This window comes from Ceratotherium simum, chromosome 26 (genome assembly GCF_057802395.1).
Source record: "Ceratotherium simum simum isolate JZ-2026a chromosome 26, ASM5780239v1, whole genome shotgun sequence".
In the NCBI taxonomy this organism is placed as follows: domain Eukaryota; kingdom Metazoa; phylum Chordata; class Mammalia; order Perissodactyla; family Rhinocerotidae; genus Ceratotherium; species Ceratotherium simum.
Window position 1 is genome coordinate 17,101,277 of NC_141925.1, and position 24,054 is coordinate 17,125,330.

At 39.7% G+C, this 24,054-nt stretch overlaps 1 protein-coding gene across 1 annotated transcript; it reads left to right on the forward strand.

Annotated features, from left to right (window-relative positions):
• Position 1: 1 nt before the first annotated feature.
• CDR2 (cerebellar degeneration related protein 2) lies at positions 2 to 23,558 on the forward strand. Its single transcript, XM_004442968.3, has 5 exons — positions 2 to 278; positions 8,259 to 8,371; positions 19,843 to 19,991; positions 20,249 to 20,413; positions 21,627 to 23,558. The coding sequence occupies exons 1-5, from the start codon at positions 200 to 202 to the stop codon at positions 22,489 to 22,491; spliced, it is 1,371 nt and encodes a 456-aa protein (XP_004443025.1). The 5' UTR covers positions 2 to 199; the 3' UTR covers positions 22,492 to 23,558.
• Positions 23,559 to 24,054: the final 496 nt, after the last annotated feature.

Below are 24,054 nucleotides of genomic sequence, written 5' to 3' on the forward strand. Positions count from 1 at the left end.
GGTGGGTGGCGCGAGGCGAGTCGGGAAGCCGGTCCGCGGCGTGCGGCTCTGGTCGGGCGGCGCGGGGGAGCCCGGGCGGCGGCGCGTCCCACCCGAGGGCGCTCTGGCTGAGGAGGGAGGGACAGGCGGAGCGCCCGGGACAGCGGCTGAGGCGGGACGGCGGCGGCGGGGGCCGCTGCCCCCGGAAGAGCCGGCCGAGATGCTGGCGGAAAACCTGGTGGAGGAGTTTGAGATGAAGGAGGACGAGCCGTGGTACGACCACCAGGACCTCCAGCAAGGTGAGGGCGCAGTCGCCCCGCAGACGACGGGCGGGCGGGCGGCCTGGCTGGGGAGGCTCCTCCTGGGCGCGAAACTGGTAAAAAGTTGCGTTTGCTCGAGGCCGACAGGTTCCAGGTGCCGGGAGAGTCTGGCGCTCACCTGGCGTTGGGACCGGCGGCGCCCGCCCATCCCGCGGGGGAGAAGCCTCTGCGCGGGGCCGGGGCCGGGCTTGTGCTCGGTGATCCCCATCATCGCTGCTGCGCGCGGATCGCTGACTGCGCCAGGCACTGTCTGGAGCGCCTTCCCCGGCTTCGCTGATCTAACCCTTACTGCCTTCCTCGGAGGCAGAGCTGCGGGACCCTGACCAGGCTCGGCCCGCGGCCTCTCTGCCGCTGGGAGTCGTCCCACCCCGCGCCGGGTGGGAGCGGCTGCAGGTGGCGGGGGAAGCGGTCCCGTGTGGCACGTGCCCAGCCCTTTGCACACACGCAGTCCGCACAACAGCTCTGTTGGTGAGAGAGTAACTTTTAGTATCCCCATTTTCCAGATGAGGAAAGCGGAGGCTAAAACGGCTAAGTGACTTCCCTCAAGTTAAGTGTGGGAGCAAGTATTTTTGAACCCACACACTCAGAATGAGGAGTGCCCAAATCCTGTGTCTTTTTTACCATCCGGTTTACAGCTTCTTCAGTTGGATGTTAGACTCTTAAAAAAAAAAAATTGCTTAGGCTTAGTTTAGATGCCAAATAAAATGACTTGAGGACACTTCTACCTCTACCACCTCCTTCAGTTTGCACTCCAGCTTTTTTATTTAAACACAAGCATTTGGATCTTGGCCTGCCTTGGATTTCTTGATGATGCTGTGTCTCCAGAGAAAAACGTTAGAGCAGCCTTTTTTTTTTTTTTTTTTTTTCTTCATATTAATAGCAGGAACTTGCAGTTGGGGAACGCTTTTTATGTGCCAAACACTGACAGGCCTTTACAACAGGTGCTCACTTAATGCTCCCAACAACTAGGGAGGTGGAAGTAGATACTGTTATCAGGGAACTAGGATGCCACTTCAGACTCCAGCGCCAACTTTCTTAACCACTATACTGAACACTGAATAATCCTCAGGAATTTCTCCAGGCATCTTCTGTTTCTGCAATTCTGTGTAAATCAATTTTTTCAGCTCCAAACTTGCTCTGAAACTTAACATTTCATTTAGTTGAGTATTAAATGACCATGATGTTTGTTCAGGCTAACCATTGAACTTAGGGGGAAGGGGTGCGGAAAGAGAATGTAGGCTTGAATGACTCATATTCAGAAAAGGAAAATAAACACCTCTTTTGGGAGAAGATGATTTCTAAATCCATATGCTATGGACAGTCACTGAAACCAAAGTTGTTCACCCTTATGCTTATATAGTCGAAGTTATTTCGTGGCCGCAGTGCAGTATTTGCCATCATGTTCTCTGCGAGACAGATTTGTCTTACATTTAATAAACCTGTTTTCAGAATTCCCCATAAGGATTGATGGCCTAGTTTGATACTTTCTCCAGGGTTAATGGAGCAACCACTGTGCAGTTGCAACATTTCCCTATAATAAATTAAGCAGTTTGTATAATCAAAGCTAAATATTTTTCTTTCCTGCATTTGAGAGGCATAGATCCATACAGGCTCATTGTTTTGAATCTAGCAAAATACTTAACACATAGTAGAAGCTCAATTTTAATATCTGTTGAACTGAGGCACTCACACAGGCTTACTGTTTTCGTTGCTCTCTTCCATCAGATACCTTTGTCCACACTGCACTTTCCCCCTGTGGGAGGTTGTTAGAAACAACCATTTGTAATTTCAGTCTACTTAGAAGCAAATGCAACGTGGTGGGGTTACGTGTGGAACTCTTTAACCTCTGATGAAAATGAAGTCATCAGGTGTTCAAGCTTATTGAAACCGTAAAGAGCACACGTCCAAACCTCCTTAATGTTAATTTGCTTTTGGAATTTGTTCTCTGCTTTTCAAAAGACTTTTACGTCCATTATCACAATGGACTTTGACATAACCTGTATGTCATAACCAAGTGTATGGGGTAAGAAGAGATGTGAAATTCCAACAATCATAACTTGTGAATATAGCCTGTAGAAGAATGAAGGCTGCAGTGTGAATAAAAGGATATCTTTGTCCGAATTTTGTTAAACTATATGTTAAAGAACTCCTAAACTTCTAATGGATTTAAAATTTTGTTAATTTCTCAAAAATTTATTATCTACTCTATGCCAGGTATTCTTGTAGGCACTGGGGCCACAGTGCCTATCCACGAGATAGGATAGGCAGGGTCCTACTCATGGAGTTGACGGTCTAGGAAGCTGTTGGCTAGAGAAGCCTGGAGATGCTGCCTCCTGGTATGTGCCCACTACAGTGCCTAGCACATGGTAGGCCCTCAGTAGGTATTTCCTGCTGAATAAAGTTTAGGAGCAGGTCTGCCCTGTTAAAACAGATTGATAAGCAAATCTAGCTGGATTTTATCAAGTGCAGGCATCTGTTCATTTTTTAACATCCTCACTGTTAATTTACTGAGCGAGCCCTATTTGGAGAGAGGTGCTAGAACAACTTTTTAAGATCTTGTTCTCAAAGTCATAGCACTACAAAATTTTTTCCTTCTGCAATGGAAGCGTTATTTAAGTAGATTGAGTCTTTGTATCAAAGCTTGCTGGGGCATTCATTTTAAATTAAAATTGCTGAAAAATTCTAACCTCAGGCCAGCCCAGTGCATACTGGTTAAGTTCAGGTGCTCCACTTTGGCTGCCCAGAGTTTGCAGGTTTGGATGCCAGGCGCGGACCTACACATCGCTCATCAAGCCATGCTATGGCAGGCTTCCTACATATAAAGTAGAGGAAGATGGGCACGGATGTTAGCCCAGGGCCAGTCTTCCTCGGCAAAAAGATAAAGAGTGACAACAGGTGTTAGCTCAGGGCTAATCTTCCTCACACACACACACAAAAAAAATCTAACCTTGGAGGCTCTGGTCTGCCATTCATACCTTGTAAGAAATGTGTAAAGCTGTGTGCAGGCAGAAGGAGAGAACCCTTTGCTTTCACAAAACACTTCGATGAGGAGACTGTCTTTTGTCAGAGGACTGAGTTGGCGAGGTAAGAATACTGACAATGATCTCTGTGGGTAAGATCCTTTGTGGGACAGCAGGAGCCTTCTGTGCAGGTAATGGTGGCGCTTGCTTTGAAAGTATGTCCCTGAGAACAAGGTGGAAAGACTTCAGAGACTGGGTTTTCTTTTAGACCAGCTGCTATTATAATTGTCGTTTGGTGAGCTGTGCAAGCTTAGAATAAGGATTCAGGTTTCTATAATGTGGATCAGCAAATGAAATCTTAGTTTAGAGGAATCCTAAGATTTCTGCTTCTTTTCAAGATGAGTACGCTTTCCTTGTGTGCAACTAATTTGCTGAATCACTGCTTGGAGGGTCATTAAAACTGACACCATTTTTCTTGATGTTTATGTTCAGGTTTTTTGCTTTCCCAATTATAGTAACATTGGCAACAGGAGTTACACAGAAGCATCACCAAATGACGCATTTCACTTGTGTAATAGGAAAAGCTTTCAGCCTTAGTATTATTGAATTACTGCTACAGACTACAGCTAACATGGGAATATGTTGTCCTCATACTTTTTTGAAAAAACTGAAGTAAAATAAGAAAAATATAGCAGTGGGATTTAAAGTTTTCAGAATTCTGGAAGAAAGATTCTTTTCTTCAGAAAGAGAGAAAGAAACGGTGCTAGAGCTAATTTTCAACGTAGGGCTAAGTGGAGTATCTGTTTAAAGCTAACAGTTTATGCTGTGAAAATAGATTATTGTAACTTGCAAAGACTGATAGTGATAGAATATTAAACATATGAAAGTATTGATAAGTTGCAGTTTTAAGCCTACAGTAAATCTGTGGTATTTTTAGTGGCAGCCTAGGCCAGTTCAATAGGATTTACAGAAGACAACCTCTTAATGAAAACCCTTCTTGGAAAATAGAACAGGTACATAAGGCTTCAAAACTATATTATTTCCTTTTCTTTTGTGCCTTAATTAAAAATATAATAATAAAGGACATTGAATACTCGCCCATTCCCCCCCACTAATTATTTAGAAAACTTTTTTGGGCTTCCTGCCAGCTTTTGGCTCCTTTTGGTTATGGAAGCCAGATGCTACACAACAGGAAACGAACTTTTTTTAAAGACCAAAAAAAGACCCTTGTCTTTAAACTAACAGATGAAGTAATATCCTATTATACAGTGTGACTTCACAGGCACTTTCTTGTAGTTGGGACGTGTCTTGCCAGAATTCTATCCTAAACATCCTATGAAATATTTAGGAGCCTGAGACTTCAGGAGATAAGGACAAGTCTCAAATTCTTTTCTGTTTGTTTTTTACTGGAGGAGTGTATACTTGGCATCTCTTTCTGCAGCAGCAGGGAAGCTGCTCCTGGCTGCGTATTAAGTAACACAGGTAGTTTCGTTAACTGAATGAAAATAGTTGAAGATTGTCTGAAGTTAGTCTTGATTCTGGAAGAGGTTTCAGCTCAGGTTTTGATTGCTAGTCAAGAACATCTTTGGTGAGTCTGGTCCTTCCCAGTGAGGAATTACTCACCACTTTACAACAGGCCAGGAGAGACTTAAGTGATGTCTAGGTAATGTGTATATGCTTTGTCTTTATCTTTAACACAGTGTGGTGGCTTGGCTTCAGTGTGGGGCTGTGTATACACATTACACACCATGTGCATACAAAATAATTATTTCTGGAACATCTTCAGCTGTACATAGTTGTTTTTCACTAAGTGAAAACAAGATATTAACTTGCCTGGGATTGTATATGTTTTCACTGGCAGAGCAGGCAGTAAAAACCTTAAAAAGCTCAACTCTAGTTTCTCATTGCCATCTATGAAAAGAAGTGACAAAATTAAGTACCTCACCTTGGGAAATTAGTACTCTCTATCTTAAAGAAAGAAATGTATGGACAATCCCTGTCAATAGCCTTAAAGCTGTGTAGATGTGGATGATAAAGTAGAGAATCGTGTGAGAGTGAAAGTTAGAACATGTTGACAGTAGTTTTTGTTTTGCCTGTGACTCACTGTGTAGATTTGGTCAGGTCATTTAGCATCTTTCTGCTTCAAGTTGTGTCATCTGAAAAACTGGGCTAAATACATTGAAAAGATATAAAGATTACTATCTCTTAAATGCTTTGAGCTGTTTGTGAAGGTTTTGTGTCTTGTGAATATAGGATGTTATTTCATAGACTTGTTACCTGAAGTCTTAAGTATGTTAATAGACATTGTTAATGTTTACATCATGAGAGAATGTATTTTAACACTATACATTATAGTTTATTTAAAATGGGTGTAAAATGTTTTAAAATGAGCTAGAGTGGTGTATGGTAGATTTTGCTGCTTTGTTTTTTCCTAATGAGGGAAAACTAACCAAGTAGAATACTAATTATGCACTCAAATGGACAGTAGGAGGTAACAAAAGTTGTTGCTTTTCTGTTACCAGCTTATCCTAGGTTAAGTTTTAATATCGGTAGTAGTGAATGAACATTAAACCGTATTTGTCAACCTCTAATTTAAGTTTAAAAATCATATGTAGTAAAGAAATCTGTTTTCATAATAAATATTTTTTATAACATTAAGTGAAATGACTTTCTATAGTACTTAGAATAAAATTCAAACTTGCCTTACCATGACCTATGAAATTTTATATGATCTGTGGTCCCTGCCTACTTTTCCAACTTTATCTCATACCACTCTCCCCATCATGCTTCTATCGCACTGGCTTTTTGTTGGGATGTAGAATATGCCAAGTTATTTCCTGTCTCAGAGTCTGTGCCTGGCTTTTACATGGCGAGATTCTCATCCTTCTAGGTTTGGCTAAAATGTCTCCTCAGAGAGACTGTCCTTGTGACCTCTCTTTCTAAAATAGATCCTTTGTTCATTATCACCAAATCCAGGGGTTCTTTTCATTTCTTTTACACTTTTACACTCGATATCCAATTGGTTAACAAATCCTTTTAGCTCTACTTTCAAAACATATCCAGAATCCTACCCCTTCTCTCCATCTCGGCTGCTCTAGTCCAGGCCACCATCTTCTCACCCAGATGATTGCAGTATCCTCCTGTCACCCTGCTTCCACTTTTGTCCCTTTCAATGTGTTAACACAGCAGCCAGAGTGATCCTGTCAGAAGGCTTCATTGGGTTCCATTTCACTCAGAGTAAAAGCCAAAATCTTCATCTCCTTAGTTAGGCCCTACACAAGCTGGCCAACCTTGGAGCCCTACTGGTCTCCTACTCCACCCCACTCCCAGTGGCCCCGTTCCACACACACTCTTACTTTGCTCCAGCCTTATTGGCCTCCGTATTAGCTCCAGTCATGCTTCCTCACAGTCTTTGCACTTGTTTTGCTTCTGCCTGGAATGCTGGTCCCCTAGATAGATCTACATTGGTCACTTCTTCAGTTTCTTCACATCTTGATTCTCATGTCACCCTTGTCACATGTTCTTAAATTTCCACCTCCCATATCCACACTCTTCCTATCTCCCTTCCTTCCTTTATTTTTTCTCTTTGGTACCTATCACTATCTATTATATATTTTCATGCTCTTTCTCCCAAGAGAATATAAGCTCCATGAGGGCAGGGAATGTTTTAGCTGAATTCATTCTTACATCCCTAGTGCTAGAATGGTGTCTGGTATTATTGAATGTATGCATGCATGTATGAGGGAATAGTGTTTCACAGTTGCAAGTTTATTTGTTTGCTGTCTGGCTTCCGCCATTAATCTGGGAGTGTCAGGAAAGCAAGAACTTCATCCATTTTATTCATCTTTCTATAGCCAAAGCTTAGCATAGTGCTTAGCAATAAAAACATTCATTTGTGAATCAATGAATACTGATAATACTTTGCCTCTGTGCTGCAGCTTAGTTTGTAAAATTCTTATGTGTTTTTCATTTGATTTGCACAATCATCTTATAGTGACAGGACAGTCATCTCTCTAGACAAGAATACTAAGTGTAGGGGCCTTTAAAGTCACCATATTGAAAGTATTAACCTGGTAAATGGTAGTCGGAACTGGATCTCAGACATTCCTACTAGTTCAGTGCATTTCCCACTATATTAAAGAACCTCTCCATGAAATTTACTGTGCAGATAAGTATTTCAATTACCTATGTTAGAACTAGTACCCTTTTTTGTATCATTAAGTTTTTATTTCTGGAATTGCATATAATCTAAACAAATCCTATCTTATGTGCCTAAGAAGAGAGAGAGTTGAAAAATGAGGTTTAAAATACAAATATGGCTCTATGCTAAGTGAAAGTATGAGCTAGGACACATAATTGCCTCAGAAACTGTATTGCTGCTTTGCTTGTCTGGTTTGCTCATCTTGAAGAAGGACATGAAGAGAAATAGAAAAAATGAGGAGACCTGGGGCAACGTTCTTATTACTGATGTATTTTTCCTTTTCTTGACTTAATAATTTTTAGCCCCCTCACGAGGTGCCAGGACCTATAACAACAAACTTTGCTTTGATGGTTGCATTCACAGCAGCCAGATTTCATGGAACTTTAGAGACTATTGAAACATCTGCTTGTATTTTGACTCAAGGGTCCATCCAAAAAAGTAGATAATCAGGATACAAATAAATCCAGTCCATTAGCAAATAATTATGATCTTAGAAGTTACAATGCTGAATAATCATTCCTGGACTAGTGAATACACCTCCATAAAGTAGATCAGTGTTCTTCACGTCTGACATGTAAGGGCACATAAGAGAATACGTTACCTGTAGAGGACCTCAGTTCAACGGAATTTTAAGTAGAACTCGGGTTTCCTTCAATGCCATTCCACCTTCCGTTGGGATCTGATTTAAAATTTATATGTTGGGTTGGGTCTCGGTTCATTCTTATTTTAAGGACTGAATTATATAAAATGTTGAAGTGAGATCATTTGCATTATTGTAAGATTCACTTGTTTTGCTAGATCTCCAACTTGCTGCTGAGCTTGGGAAGACGTTACTGGATCGGAACACAGAGTTGGAGGATTCTCTTCAGCAGATGTACACAACCAATCAGGAGCAGTTACAGGAAATTGAGGTAATGTACTCATTTTGTGAGTTACACTTTGAGGTGGGGCATGTTGCTGCTGTCGTACCAATCATATTCTGATAAAATAGCACTTGCAGTTAAAAGCAACGTTTAGGGCCAGCCCCGTGGCTTAGCGGTTAAGTGCGCGCACTCCGCCACTGGCGGCCCGGGTTCGGATCCCGGGCACGCACCAACGCACCGCTTTTCCGGCCACGCTGAGGCTGCGTCCCACATACAGCAGCTAGAAGAATGTACAACTATGACATACAACTATCTACTGGGGCTTGGGGGAAAAAAAAAAAGGAGGAGGATTGGCAATAGATGTTAGCTCAGAGCCAGTCTTCCTCAGCAAAAAAAAAGAGGAGGATTAGCATGGATGTTAGCTCAGGGCTGATCTTCCTCACAAAAAAAAAAAAAAAGCAGCGTTTGATTTCTAACACAGACTTGTTTGAGAATAAAAACCATCGGCGGAGGGGGGAGGTTGAGTTCTACCTTCTTTACACTTTCTGAACATGTAAGTCTGAGTGATGAAAAAGATTTCTCTCTTCGCCCTTGGGAAAGTGTACTAGAAGTATATAAATGGTCCAGTATTTGCCAGTATGTGAAGCAAAATAAAGCTATGAATATTATGCTTAGTTTTTCACTTTTTTCTTTTAAAAAATGAATTATATAATATTTAAGATATGCAAAGAGGTATAAAAGAATAATGCAGTGAACACTTTCCTACTCACCACCCAGCTTAAGTAAGAAAACTACCTACACTGTTGAATGTCCTTGTCTACCCCCTCCCTGGTTGCATCTCTCCCTTGTCAAACACCATCCTAAATTAGGATTTAGATGAAAATTTTTAAAATCGTAGTACAAATTCCTTGTATCATTCAAAGAATTACTCATAGATGTTTCTTTCTCCCTGCTATGATCTTGATTTGTTTACATTTTGAGTAGATTTTTAAAATTAAAATACTACTTTTCCCCTAGTCTAACAAATAAAAATGAAAGATGCTATAATAGGGCTTTAAAATGGAAGGTGCTATCTTGTAAATGGTCCCATTCAAGTAGCCCAGTTATGTGTAGGCCATGTGACTGTAAAGATGGTAATTACAGATATTAACCAGGCAATTGTCCCATTAGAATAGTTTTCTCCATGCCCCAAACTCCCGCCACCCCTAAAAAAGCTTTACGCTTAAATTACAACTCCTTCCCCTCAAATTGGTATGGTGTAACCAGTACTCTTGTGTCTATGTGCAGAAAGATGTAAAAGATCTTAGAAAAGTGAAGCAATTCATCATGATCAGAACTTACTAAGCTCTGATTATGTACTGAACCAGGTGCTAGAAATTCAAAGTAGAATTACACAGTCCTTGACTTCAGAGCAATCAAAATTATACAAAGTTCAATTTTTGAACACAAATCTATCATCAAAACTAAGGCAATTCATAATTTCAATCTTCTTAATTTTACATTGTAGCCATAATTGAGGTGTATACAATAGATCTTCCCCTTTGTCAGGTTTTATGAATACAACCAATGATGTGACTGTAATATACTTTTATAATTCTGGGACGGTATATCTGGTAATGATATTGAGGTCACCAGCTACCATTTTTAGCACATTCTACAGCAAAAGAGCTTAGAGCATGCCATACCAGAAATTGAGTTTACAGTAGTCCGCTTATCCACACTTTCGCTTCCCGCAGTTTCATTTACCCACGGTCAACTGCAGGCTGAAAATATTAAATGGAAAATACCAGAAATAAGGAATTCGTTAGTCACTTAATAGCCATCTCGATTATCAGATGACTGTCGCAGTGCTTGTGTTCAAGTAACCCTTATTTTACTTAGTAGCGGCCCCAAAGCACAAGAGTAGCGATGCTGGCAATTCAGAACCATAAAGTGCTTCCTTTAAGTGAAAAGGTGAAAGTTCTCAACTTAATAAGGAAAGAAAAAAAAAATCATATGCTGAGGTTGCTAAGATCTACGTACGGTAACTTTTATTACAGTATATTGTTAGAATTGTTCTGTTTTATTGTTAGTTATTGTTGTTAATCTCTTACTTTGCCTAATTTATAAGTTAAACTTTATCATGTATGTACAGTCATGTGCCGCATAACGACATTTCAGTCAACAACGGACCACATCTACGATGGTGGTCCCATAAGATTAGTACTATATAGCCTGGGTGTGTAGTAGGCTATACCCATCTGGGTTCTCTATGATGTTCACACAATGATGGAATTGCCAGACCACAGATTTTTCAGAACGTATCCCTGTTGTTAAGTGATGCATGACTGTATAGGAAAACAACGTTGTATACATAAGGTTCAGTCCTATCCACGGTTTCAGGCATTCACTGGGGGTCTTGGAACATATCCCCTGAGGATATAAGGGGGGACTACTGTAATTACTTGTAGGGTTTGTCAGAAACCTAAAAATGCAGAAAAACCAGACATTTTTAAACTATTAAACTAGCCAAATGTCATTTGTGGTCAAGGAACTCATTCCTGCTTTGTTTCACATATTTTGTTTCTCAACTCACTAGAAGATTTCATAGAGTGGTCCTGGGGCATATACGTGAAGACTGTCATCTATATTTATTTCTATTTGGGTGGAAACATAGTCTTAACACATTGTATTGATGTTTTCTATGAAAGCAGCTATAAATCACTATAACTGAACACTATAACTGATATTTATTTTAGCATATCTCTCAAGTATAGATGAAAAAAGTCCAAATATTTGTATAAATAAGAGAATGATGCCCATTTGTTAATGTAGGAGATTATAAACACAATTGCTTTATGATATAAGTTACTTGTCTTTGTACCTTTGTTTTCTTTTCTGTGATATTGAGGATAATTAAGCTAAGACAGATCATTGAGATTCTGAAAAGATCCAAAGATCTTTGAGATTCTCTCCAAATCTACAAATAACAATCCACCATCTAATGTCTTCCCTAAGATGTTGCAAAACATAATGGAAATGAAGTATCCAGTTCAGACCTTAATGACTAAATAAATATAAAATTAAATACACATATAAGTATTTCAAATAAATTTGGACTGGAGTACTTCCTAAAACATTTTCCTGCATCTCTTGTTTCTACAATAGTGCACGTGGTCCTGTGTTCACAGAGCGAAGTATTGCAGCATTCAACATTTTATTCTTTATCTAAAGCTGTTATTTGGCTGAGAATAATACTGTCTTAGATTTCTTCTCTGCCATTACAGTTGCCTTTCGTCTTTCTTTCTTTTTACAAATTGCTTCATGAAAGTCAATAGGGATGGGACGAAATGGGGTGATGGCATGGACGTGCTGGCTAAGCCCACTTACCAGCCAGAAGACTCCCACAGAACAGCCTTACTGCCTGCTTGGTTCAAATCTGTTTCTGGGCACACTTACTAATCACAACATAGACTTCCTAGGTCTCTTTCCAATAGTCTAAAACAAAGAAGGCCTGATGCTCTTGTAAAAGTAACCAGGCGGCCAAAGAGCTTAATTCCTTACTAAAAGATGACCCCTGCGTTATGTGCCTCTTATCCTTGCAACCTTCAGGAGTCCCGTAAACTTTATAAGGGCTCTTTGCTTAATTCAAACCTTATGTCAATTTTTTTCTCTTTTAAGTAAACTTTTTATTGAAATATAATATACATGCAGAAAAAAAGCATAAATCCTAAGTATATAGTTCAGTGAATTTTCATCAAGTAAACATACCCATGCAACCAGCACCCAGATAAGAAATGAGAACATTATCTGCTCTTCTGGTCATCACCCAGACTAACCAGCATTCTAATACCCTAGATTTGTTTAGCCTGTTTTTGAACTTTATGTGAATGGAATCACTTGTACAAGTTTTAAACTAACTTTTCAGAATGTTTATTGGGAATTTTCCTAATTAGAAAAGTAATACACGATCATTTTTTAAATTTAGAAAAATATATAGTTGAAAACCAAATAGTGTCTTATCCCACCAACCCAGAGAAATTTTAATGAGACAGTCCAGAAAAATAGTCTTGAAACAAACTGCTCAGAGTGGATGGAGAATAGTGCAGAACTGGTGAAAATGCTAGGATAAAATCCCCAAAACTGTGACTCATTATGGAAATAGACAACTTGGAAATTGTCAAAAGGTATTTTGTAAGTAGAACTACAAGTGTGCTTTCAAAGACTATTTAGTGGGTTTCAAACAATTCTCATAAAAATTGATCAGTATTTTGTTAGGCATCATTTTTAATTTAAAAAAAGATTAAATAAACTATTGAAAGTAATGATTGGCTTCAGAGATGCCGACAGCCTTGTGACTTTTATTCACTGTTAATCTGAGCATCTAATTTTTTAAGATTTCAGAGCAAGTATTTCTCTCTTGGATGAGGGGGAGGAGAGAAGCTTTGGAGAGTAATGAGATCTGACACCATCAAACACAATTGGATTCTCTTAAAGTTTCCTACAGTCATGTAAGCAGCCCACAGCCTAGTGTTTTTGTTGCTTCTCTGCGTGGAAACCTGTATTATCCCCACAGCAGTTGTCCCTACCACTCAAAGTAATCTGGCCTTCAAGGCGTCCCTTCTTTCAAGAGCTCATGTCTTCCTGGGAAATTTTAAAGCCTTTTGTGCTTCCTTTACTACATTTATCAATATTCTACTATATATTATACGTATTTCTTGATTTGTTTTATTCTTCTTCCCACCCGATTTGCCATTGCAGCATTGAAGCTGTTGCTGTGTTTATTCATGGTCTTTCACACAGAGTAAGGTAATCGATAAATACTTGTTGAAATCAGTATCTTAACAGAGGACAGATAAGCAGTTTACAGTAGCACTTCCAATAATTCCTAAACTGTGGGCTTCCACCTCTGGAGATTTTTAAAGGAAGTGGAAGGAGCTCTGGCCTCAGTGTTAGAAGATTCAGATTTAAGCCTTCAATTCTACAACAAATAGCTAGAGGCTTAGGCATGTGAATTACCTCTCAGATCCTGTTTGCTCCGCTGTGTGATGGTGATGAGAATGCTGGCACTACCTTGATACAGGGTTGTTCTGAGGGCATGAGATGATGTTAAATGCATATATTTTGGACAGTGTAAATTGCTGCACAGTTTATCCATGTTGGAAGAATTTTAGTAATGAAAGAATCTTAATTCTGAAAAAAATAAATCCTTTTCAATTACTGGAAAACAAATCTTAAAAACAAGCCAAGCTTTTAATAGTGAGATTATAAGTGGGTTTTATTTTCATATTTGTGCTTTTGTTTTTCTTCTCCCTAATTTTCCTGCAGGGGAAATATAATATTTTAATCAGGGGAAAGAGATTTTTCAAAGGTAATAGGAAATATTTCTTCAGTGTTGTGGAAGATCATTTTGATACCAAATTCAGAGGATTGTGCTATAATCCTTAATATAAAGATATCTCAACACTGCATAAAAACCAAATTTCCATTCCGTTCCTTATGCGTTTTTAGTTTGGGTTGTGTCTGCCTTTTCCTGCATTCCACGTCAGGGTTCTACAATTGCAAATAGGTGTTAGTATAATCCTGCTGGCCTTTCTTTTTCAAAGGTTTGCCTCAATTGTAAAGGTGGCCTATTTATGGCTTTCGTGTATAACCTCAACCTTGTACTCGTAGTTGAGGTGACATTCTGTGCCACTTCCAAGACACGTGTGAGATAAGCCATGGAACTTAAACTTTAATACCCTTGCCTATAAGTTGACATTTTTCTCTTTGTTTTTGCTACCCCCATATTCTCTCCCCCCACGCTGTTTTGCTTAAATGTCTTCCTTTGTGTAATAAGGCAGATGCTTTTGTACTTGGGTTCTTTTTGGCACTTGAATTTTAGGGTGTTGGCAGTCCCATCAGATTCATTTGAGGCTCTGTATCAAAGATTCTGAACTGAGAATACCAGGGCATTAGAAACATATCTGTACCTTTAAATGAAGGGTAGAAAATAAGCTAACTCATTTTCTTCTAGATTCAGAAAAAATTTGATAAATACTAATTTGAAGTTTTAGAGGCCAAGCCTTAAAGCGGTGTCTGACTGCACAGAGTTCTGATTCTCCGGCCTTATATCAGAACTTGCTGAAAGATCTAATAATTTTTTTTTTAAGTTGCCAGCCAATCTAGTCAGACTCCTTTGTTAGGTGACCTCTCACAGATTCTTGGAGAAGTGAAGGGCTTTTCTGATTAGTTTTGATTTAATAAGATTAAACTCCTACCGTGTGAAAACAAGCTCACTGCCGTTTAGATTGTCCTTAAAGCCAAGTCCTCTAAGACCAAAATATCACAAATTCTTCCTAACTGGTTTCATTGTGTTTTTATCACAGGTTTTTATATATCAAATGAGGGAGACTTACTGTAGTTTTTAAATAGCCTCTTTGTAGTTATTTGCATATTGACTTGTTTCCTCTGTGTTGGCCACAACTCTAATTGAACATTATATCTTTAAAAAGGGGCAACAGCTTGGGGCCCACATAATAGCTGGAATAAGTACAGAGAAATAATGTATAAATGGGGCCAGAGGGGAGAGAATTAGTGGCTAATAGGGCCTTTTCCCAAGAGGGTTTTAACCAAAGCCCTTCTCAGAATCTTTCAGTTAAGTCTCGACATTTCAGCAGTCTGAGTTGTGGTACAGAGCACGATAGCTATTGTGAATAGAGGTCTAGAAATTGCCATTTAGCCAACGTTTTTTTAGTCCCTACTGTGTGTCAGGAATTGTGCTAAATGGACTAGATATATAAGGGGCTTGCCTTCTTCAAGGAGGGTTAGAAAGACTACTGCATTAACAAGTAAGCAACTGGGTTGTCTATTATTATGTTAGGAGTTTCGAGGGGGCCGGCCCCGTGGCTTGGCGGTTAAGTGCGCGGCTCCACTACTGGCGGCCCGCGTTCGGATCCCAGGCGCGCACCGATGCACCGCTTGTCCGGCCATGCTGAGGCGGCGTCCCACATACAGCAACTACCAGGATGTGCAACTACAACGTACAACTATCTACTGGGGCTTTGGGGAGGAAAAGGGGAAAAAAGGAGGAGGATTGGCAATAGATGTTAGCTCAGGGCTGGTCTTCCTCAGCAAAAAAGAGGAGGATTGGCATGGATGTTAGCTCAGGGCTGATCTTCCTCACACAAAAAAAAAGGCTTCTGAAGAGGTTCTGTTTGAACGGAGGCCTAAAAGATAATCAGAGTTCTTAACCATTTTTGTGCTGTCAATCCCTTTGGCTTGCTAGTGAAGTCTGTGATGATCCTCTTAAAATACATAGAATTACAAAGGGAATCTGTTATATTGAAATGCCTATCAAAATATTGAAAAAAATAAATTCGTCATATAGTAATGTGTGTTTCTTTATTAATACATTAAATACCAAGATCTAATGGCAATCTAAAAACTGTAATTTCAGACAGTGTTGAGTGTAACAAGTAAATCGAGATTTCTGCAAACCACCAACATATGATAGGAAAATATCTGTGATTTCTATTGGCGATGAAGTCCTAGGTACTCCTCATACTACTGGTGGTTTGTTGCCTCCATTCATAATTGAAGGAAATGCTACATTTCAATTAGAAGTTAGTGAAAATGGAGATGTAACTTTCCCCCATCCAGTGTCACAGACTCTCTATTCTATCCATGGACCCCGGGTTAAGAACTGCTGGATTAGATAAAACTAGCAAGGAAAAACGCATCCTCTGGGAGAGGGGAGAGTAGGGTATAGGCTCTAAAGGAAGGAGGAGCTTGCCTTAGAGTGAGGCATCTCCACAGTTTTAAGGTAAAGGTACTCACCCCCTGAGTGTGAAATAAGGAAGAATCAATAGTTAACACATGAAGCTGGAAAAACCATTTAAGAGACAGGAAAACATTAACACTGAAACATAATAGATTGTATTAAGGAATTATTGGGGTTTTTTTTTTTTTTTTAGTTATGATTGGAATTGTAGTTAAAGTGAAAAGTCTTATCTCTTAGAAATATAAATATGTATGCTTGAATTAAGATGTCTTGGATTTTCTTTAAAATGATTGGAGATGAGGAGAGTAGAAGAGTAGAGATGAAACAAGATTGGCTGTGTTGATAATTGTTGAAACTAGATGATGGAAAGATGGGGGTTCATGAAACCATTTTTTTCTGCATTTATGTATGTTTGAAATTATCCATAATAAAAAGTTTTTAAAATGTAGATAAGATTAGCCATCTATAGAGAGTCAGTATTTGAATGGACTGAGAATTTAGGAAGGAGCACTCAAGGTTTAGGTAACTAATATGTAATTTCAGGGAATTATGATTGTAAGAACTTGTCAAAATATAACACGGTAAAGAATGCTACTGTGATACAGTTAAAATATAACCTAACCTTAATGAACAACTGTAACTCAACTAAGTCGTAAGAAGGGAAATCTTAAACATTAAGCTTAAGAATCATTGTTGATCCAGGTGAATGCTTATGTCTCCTAGACCCAAGAGAAAGAGACGCTGGGCTGAGGGAGGGGAGACTTCCGGGATATTCCATGTCCAAGATCAGCATTTCTCTAATAAGTGTGATCTGTGGACCACTTGTACTAATATCACCTGGAATTTTTTCTAAAAATGCAGAATCCTAGCTCTACCCCAGTCTTACTGACTCAGAATTTTAGGGGAAAGGGGCCCAGGTTCATATACTTTAATAAATCCCCCAGATGAATCTTAGCATGTGTCAAGTTTAAAAACTATAACCGTAGATAAAGATGACAATAATTATCTCTTATTGGGCAGTTTTACCATATGCCACATGCCATGCTGAACCCTTCACATAGATTAATCTCACAACAGCCTTGAGAGATAGGTGATGAGGTAATCTCACCTTAGAAAAATTAAGTTACTTGCCGAAGGTCACCCAGTTAGAAATGGCAAAGCAGGACTTCAAACCGAATTCTGACCCCAAAGCCTATGCTCCTAGCTACTATACCGCTGCCTCCCATCAGGCCGTCTCTTTTCTCTGATCCTATGCCCACCAAAAGATTTCTAGGAGATCCTGTGCCCACCAAAAGACTTCCATGGGAATTGGCCTCTCACCTGCCGTTTATGGGGCAGATATGTCCTACAGAGGTGAATATTCTAGTCACTGGGCAGCTCCTGTTGTAAATTAATAATTAGTGTCTGCTCTATGCATTAGCCTTTTTTAAGATTGTTGTGAATCAGTCCCAAAGAATACGTGAGATCTTAGACTTGATATAAAGTAGCTTGCAAAATTTCTGCAGCTATTGTATATATTTCTGTATTCTGAACCTTTTTTCCACTCCAATGTTCCTAAGAGATTGAACACATTTTCATCAGTGACAGCAACCTACAATGACATTGCTAGCTAGAGAGCAGGATTAAGGGCATGCTCCTAGGAGAAGCTGTGGGGGTTGAAGGAGTGAAAAATAAACACAGGCTTATACAGGGACCATGCTGTATGCTCACTTATCTCATTTAATACTTTTGATCCTACAAGGTAGGTACTAACAGATCCACAACTCCTTATTCTCAATTGTCAATTTCCAACCCAAAAGGCTCTATAGAACGACATTTTTTTCTTAAGTTTGCAGCAAATTCACTTGGCAGCAAACCCTGCCCTGCACTGATGTGAGCCTGTTTATAATCTTTATTCATACTTTTTGATTCAGAAATATCAATGCTTGATTACAAAGTGCTGCCCAGACCTCGCTGGGGTTTTATCAAGTGTATGGCGTGTGTGCCATGTTGTCTTTCTAAAATTTAAAAAATTTTCCAAAACACTTTTGGCCCAAAGAGTTTCAGATAAGAAAGTCTAAGTTATGAGAGTTAAGTGTTTTCTCAACACATTGCTACCAAGTTATGTAACTAGATTTGATAAAAGGCCATGTATACTTTTTTCAGTTCTGTCACATGCCATTTAAAGAGCCCATTGAAAATCATTTAGCCCATTCTTTGAAAGAAGTCTCTTAGCTTTGCAAATACTTGTAAGGTTGTATAAAAAGGGTCAAAAAGTATTTCTAAAGTCATGTCTTTGGTCTGTTACATTTGATCATCGGTAATGCTTCAAACCTACCCTTTTTCCTCTTTCTAGTTGTGCCCCAGAGAAATATGAATATTTCATTTGGAATATCTTCTGTGTGTCAGCATCTTTAGTGGGGTTAAGTGGGGGAGGGAAGCAAGGTAACTTAACACTGAAGCTTTAAGATTGTGATAATTCCCCTTTATCCTTGGCCTTTAGAAAGCAGTCTTAGCAGTACCAAAATAAATAATCTGGCAAATTTCTCACAAATAAGGAGGATTATGGTGATAACATTCTCACAGAATTAAAAAATAACGAGTCATTGAATCATATTAAGCTAAAATATGTCTTTCTGGTTAAATCAGTGTTATTTTCTATATTTTTTGTCCAGAATGGCTCACTCAGAGAAAAAAAAATTGATTTTTTTTCCAAGTGAAAATCATCTGAAGTCCTCCACCTTAGCCTTTCTTATTTCTGTAAAACATGATATTTTTGCTTAAACACTGATCATGTATTCCATGCTTTTTCTCTTGTGGGATTATCATATCTCACTTTACATTTTCCTATTGAGTATTAATTTTATGTGTGTTATGTGCTTTATAAGAGTAGACCAGCCTCATAATACACAGGATATTGGTAAGCATTAGGGGAACTAAGCATTTAAAGGACGGCCTGTACTCAATTCCTATTAAGACAAGTAGTTCAACTGGGATTCAAAGTTCTTCTTTCCATTAAAAAAAATCCCTCTGGTATTGTGGTATAATAAAAATTGTATATTTGATTTTTGTCCCCAGTTCCTGGCACAGAGCTCCTAAAACCCTTGGAATCTCGTGAGTGATAGGAGGGGACTGGTTGCCAGAAGGAACCAACTGTGTGATTAGAGGGTTAGAACTATAAGCCCAATCCCCTAACCTCTGGGGAGGGGACGGGGCTGGAGATTGAGTTCAGTCACCAAATGGCCAATGATTGAATCAATCATGGCTATGCAGTGAAGCTTCAATAAAACTCTGAAACAAGGCTAAGGGAATTTCCAAGTTGGTGAACAAATACATTGATGTGCTGGGAGAATGGTGTGTCCAGAGAGGGCATAGAGACTCCATACTACTCTCTACCCTCACACCGGGCCCTGTGCCTCTCTTCCATTTGGCTGTTCCTGAGTTGTATCCTTTATAATAAAGCAGTAAATGTAAGTAAAGTGCTGTTCTGAGTTCTGTGAGTTGTTCTAGTGAATTATTGAACCTGAAGGGAGGTCATAGGAACCCCCAAATTTATAGCTGATTGGTCGGAAGTACAGGTGGCCCCTGGGACTTGAAACTGGCATCTGAAGTAGGGACCATTTTGTGGGACTGAACTGTTATAACCTGTGGGGTCACTAACTCCAGATAGTTGGTGTCAGAATTGAATCGAATTGTAGGAACTCAGTTGGAGTTGGACAGTCAGAGAATTGGTATTGGAACTCTGCAGGTGTCTTTTCTGCTGAATGTGCAGCCTGGTCACAATCATCTTCTCTTACAGTATCTGACCAAGCAGGTGGAGCTTCTACGGCAGATGAATGAACAGCATGCAAAGGTTTATGAGCAATTAGATGTCACAGCACGGGAACTGGAAGAAACAAATCAAAAGCTAGTTGCTGACAGCAAGGCCTCACAGCAAAAGATTCTGAGGTAAATTTTCTATATTCCATTAAGGAAGCACTAGGGGGAAGTCATTTAGTATAAACTAGAAAAGAACATGACTGTAGTGGGTTGGGTGAATATGGGGTAAGGTTTAATTTAATTCTTTTTGGAGACTAGAGATTAAATAGAAGTCCTTTCCAATTACAAAAACCCAGTTTGAGTGTCTGGCGACTAATCTCTCCTCACTGCTTATGCCCTTAATTTAATATGACAAGCAGCGTTTGGCTTCTGTCTGTTCCTCACAGTCTGACTGAAACAATCGAATGCCTACAAACCAACATTGATCACCTCCAGAGCCAAGTGGAGGAGTTGAAGTCATCTGGCCAAGGGAGAAGGAGCCAGGGAAAGTGTGACCAGGAGAAATCGGCACCCAGCTTCTTGTGTCTGAAAGAGCTGTATGACCTTCGCCAGTAAGAACCTGCCTTTCCACGCATTTACAAGCAGGAGAGCATCTCACGTCATTGACACCCTCTGGATTCCCGTAGATTAGAAGTACCGTTTTAAGAAGCGCCACATGGCTATTAGTCTGCCAGTGGTTTGAACAAAACCACTTAATTTAAACATAAAAATTACAGAGTTCTTAGGTATTAATAATTCTATGAAAACTCATTTTTGAAAGTCTTGGGAGCATTTATTTCAGTGCTTTTAATGCATTATATCTTACATAAAAATAATATGCAGTTCTTCTGATAGACTATAGATTTTGGGGGTATATTTCACATTACAGTGAAGAAAAAAATTCAAATTTCAGTAAAACAAAAATCCAGGCAAACAGAAGTTTTTCTGTCTACAGAAGTGCCTTTACAATTTAGTGCTATGAGATTGACTTTTTATTTAAGAACTATTTATTGAGCACCTGTTGTTTGGCAGGTGCTATGCCCAATAGGAGGAGTAGTAAGCAAAACAGACACAGTTCCTGCTCTCATGAAGCGTTCAGTCTCATGAAGAGGCAGATAAGCAAATCACACAAATAAATACAGTTACAAGTTGCCCGGGACTGTGTTTGGTGGTTCTAAACCTTGACTGTTCGTCAGATTACTTGTGGAGTTTTTCCAACTGCAATACCAATGACTCCCTCAGGCCTGAATCAGAATCTCTAGGTGTGGGTAGAAAGCTGCCCAGGTGATTCTGATGTACGTTCCTGCTTTAAAATCACTGCAGCAGTGGTTCTCAGTCTTGGCTGCATATTATGAATCACATGGAGAGCTTTAAAAAAAAAACCCAAGTCCAAGTGACAGACCAACTAGGTTAGAATCTATGGGGGCAGGACCCAGGCGTCAATATTTTTTAAGACTACCCAGGTGGTTCTAATCTGCAGCCAAGGTTGAGAACACTGGGCCATTCTCATTGCCTTGAGAGGTATCAGTCATACTACTGGTCTTTGGGAATGGGTGTTTTGTAGTACTATCAATGTTTAAAAAAAATTAGGCATGTTTTCTTACATGTGTTTATTTGGCAGCCTCACACAATTTCATTTTAGCCACCACTCTAACATGGAACAGACAAAAAATTGGTCACTAGCACAGCTCCTCAAAAATACTGAGTTGAAAAAAAACCATCACTCTCCCTCTTTTCATTCTCAATTGACCTGTGTAATATATTCTTTCAACATTTTTCCTCTAGGCATTTTGTGTATGATCATGTGTTTGCTGAGAAGATCACTTCCTTGCAAAGTCAGCAAAGTCCTGATGAGGAAGAAAACGAGCATTTGAAAAAAACAGTGACAATGTTGCAGGCCCAGCTGAGCCTGGAGCGGCAGAAGCGGGTGACCATGGAGGAAGAATATGGGCTTGTGCTAAAGGAGAACAGTGAACTGGAACAGCAGCTGGGGGCCACGGATGCCTACCGAGCACGGGCGCTGGAATTGGAGGCTGAAGTGGCAGAGATGCGACAGATGTTGCAGTCAGAGCATCCTTTTGTGAATGGGGTTGAGAAGCTGGTGCCAGACTCTCTGTTTGTCCCTTTCAAAGAGCCCAGCCAGAGCCTGCTGGAGGAGATGTTCCTAACTGTGCCAGAAGCACAGAGAAAGCCTCTCAAGCGCAGCAGCAGTGAGACGGTGCTAAGCAGCTTGGCAGGGGGTGACATCGTGAAGGGCCACGAGGAGACCTGCATCCGGAGGGCCAAGGCTGTGAAGCAGAGGGGCATCTCCCTTCTGCATGAGGTGGACACTCAGTACAGCGCCCTGAAGGTGAAGTATGAAGAGCTGCTGAAGAAGCGCCAGCAGGAAGAGGACTCCCTGTCCCATAAGGCTGTGCAGACCTCTAGGGCTCCGGTCAAGGACCTAGCTGAAGTGAATGCCCAGCCTGACCCCAGCGTTGGCAGCTGGGAACCGGCCTCAGTTACCCTGGAGCCCTTCGGTTCCCCCACCCCCACAACACCTCCGGAATACAAAGCGCTTTTTAAGGAGATCTTTAGTTGCATCACAAAAACTAAGCAGGAAATAGATGAACAGAGAACGAAATACCGATCTCTCTCCTCCCATTCCTAATTGAACCTCCAGCTCTGCTACTAATTTGCCTATTTCCTATCACCTCTCTCTCTCACTCACACAAGTGTTTGTAGACCCCAAAGACTAATGTTGCTCATGATGTTTGCCTCATTGCTTTGCTTATTTAGCACGTGTACATTGAGGAAAAAAGGTGGCTACTGATGTCAGTTCTATAATCCAGCTCTGTTTAAGCTTCTCAGGAAATCCCATGACAAACTGGCCTCTGGCTGGCGCACTGATTAGGGTGCAATACCTTGAAAAACCCCAGAACCAGTGGAGGGAAGATGTGTGCTCCTGGAGAAGTACGCCCAGAGTCACTATAGCATATAGTATATATATGGTATATAGTATATAGGGGGGAAAGGGCAGAGTTGAAACAAAGCTAAGGCAATTTTTACTGCCTTCTTGCTTCTCAAAACTATGTTGAAGTGAGACGGCTGCCAAACTGAAATATCTTTTGCAAACACTGTTGGATACTATGAATTCATTAAGAAGAATGTTCAGGAGAAAGCAGGGGTCTAATCCAAAATAAATGACCTTAACAAATACTCCAAGCCTTTGAGTGTTGTTACATCAGCTACCAGTTGAATTGCAACTGACGGGTAATCCTAATACATCTAAATCCAACGAATACCAAACGGAAGGGGCAAACTCGAGTATAACCAAGTTAACTTGTTAGGGTGTCCACCCCCAGATTCAAATGTTTTTACTCAAAATTACAGTGGTTAGGACAGGCAAATATCTAAATCTTTCATTCTTTTCTTAAATCCAAACTAAAGGGGCAAGATCAAACCCCTTACTCCTATTGTGTTGTCGGAGCTGGCTGACCTGCCAGCCACAAGCTGCTTTTGCTCAGTTCCTGTCGTTCCTATAAATGGTTTGACTTGCTGCAGAAACTCCAATCTGCTACTTTATTAAACAGTATTGATGTTCTGACTGTGGAAATATACTCACCCTCTCACTTGCATACTTTTAATTTAAAACTATTTAAGAGAACTGAGGTTCTAGTAATTGTATATATTTTTCTAAAAACCAAATAAAACTATCTATGAAAATGAACAAATGGATCTGTTGCTTGTGGTTTTAAGCTTAAGCCATTTCATTGTTAAAACCAACTGTCCACTGTTTTTTTTTCCAGTATCTCCAGGAAGATTTGATGGTGATTTTTTTTTTCCATTTCTTTTAAACAGGTCCTTAGGATTGTGTAATAACACAAATTCTGCTCATATTGATAAACATTTGTTAAAATTACAATTAAAAAACATTTTCAAATTTATATACTGTATATCATTTTCACTATTTTAGAAATGTCAGACTTGGTTCTGAATTAATAGCATTTGAATTAAAATATTTGATCAATCATAGGCAAGAAACTTTACAATATTCAAACATTAAAATGAGCGCTGAATCTAAATTAGTTTTGCTTTGGGATTATTTATTTAAAAAAATAGGTAAAACAATTTTTTTCCAACAGTGCAAAGAGTTTTTAAATTTGGTCATCTTGTCTTCCCTGACCTCCCAACCTTCTCCTCCCCAAAATCAACTAGTTACCAGTTTATTTGA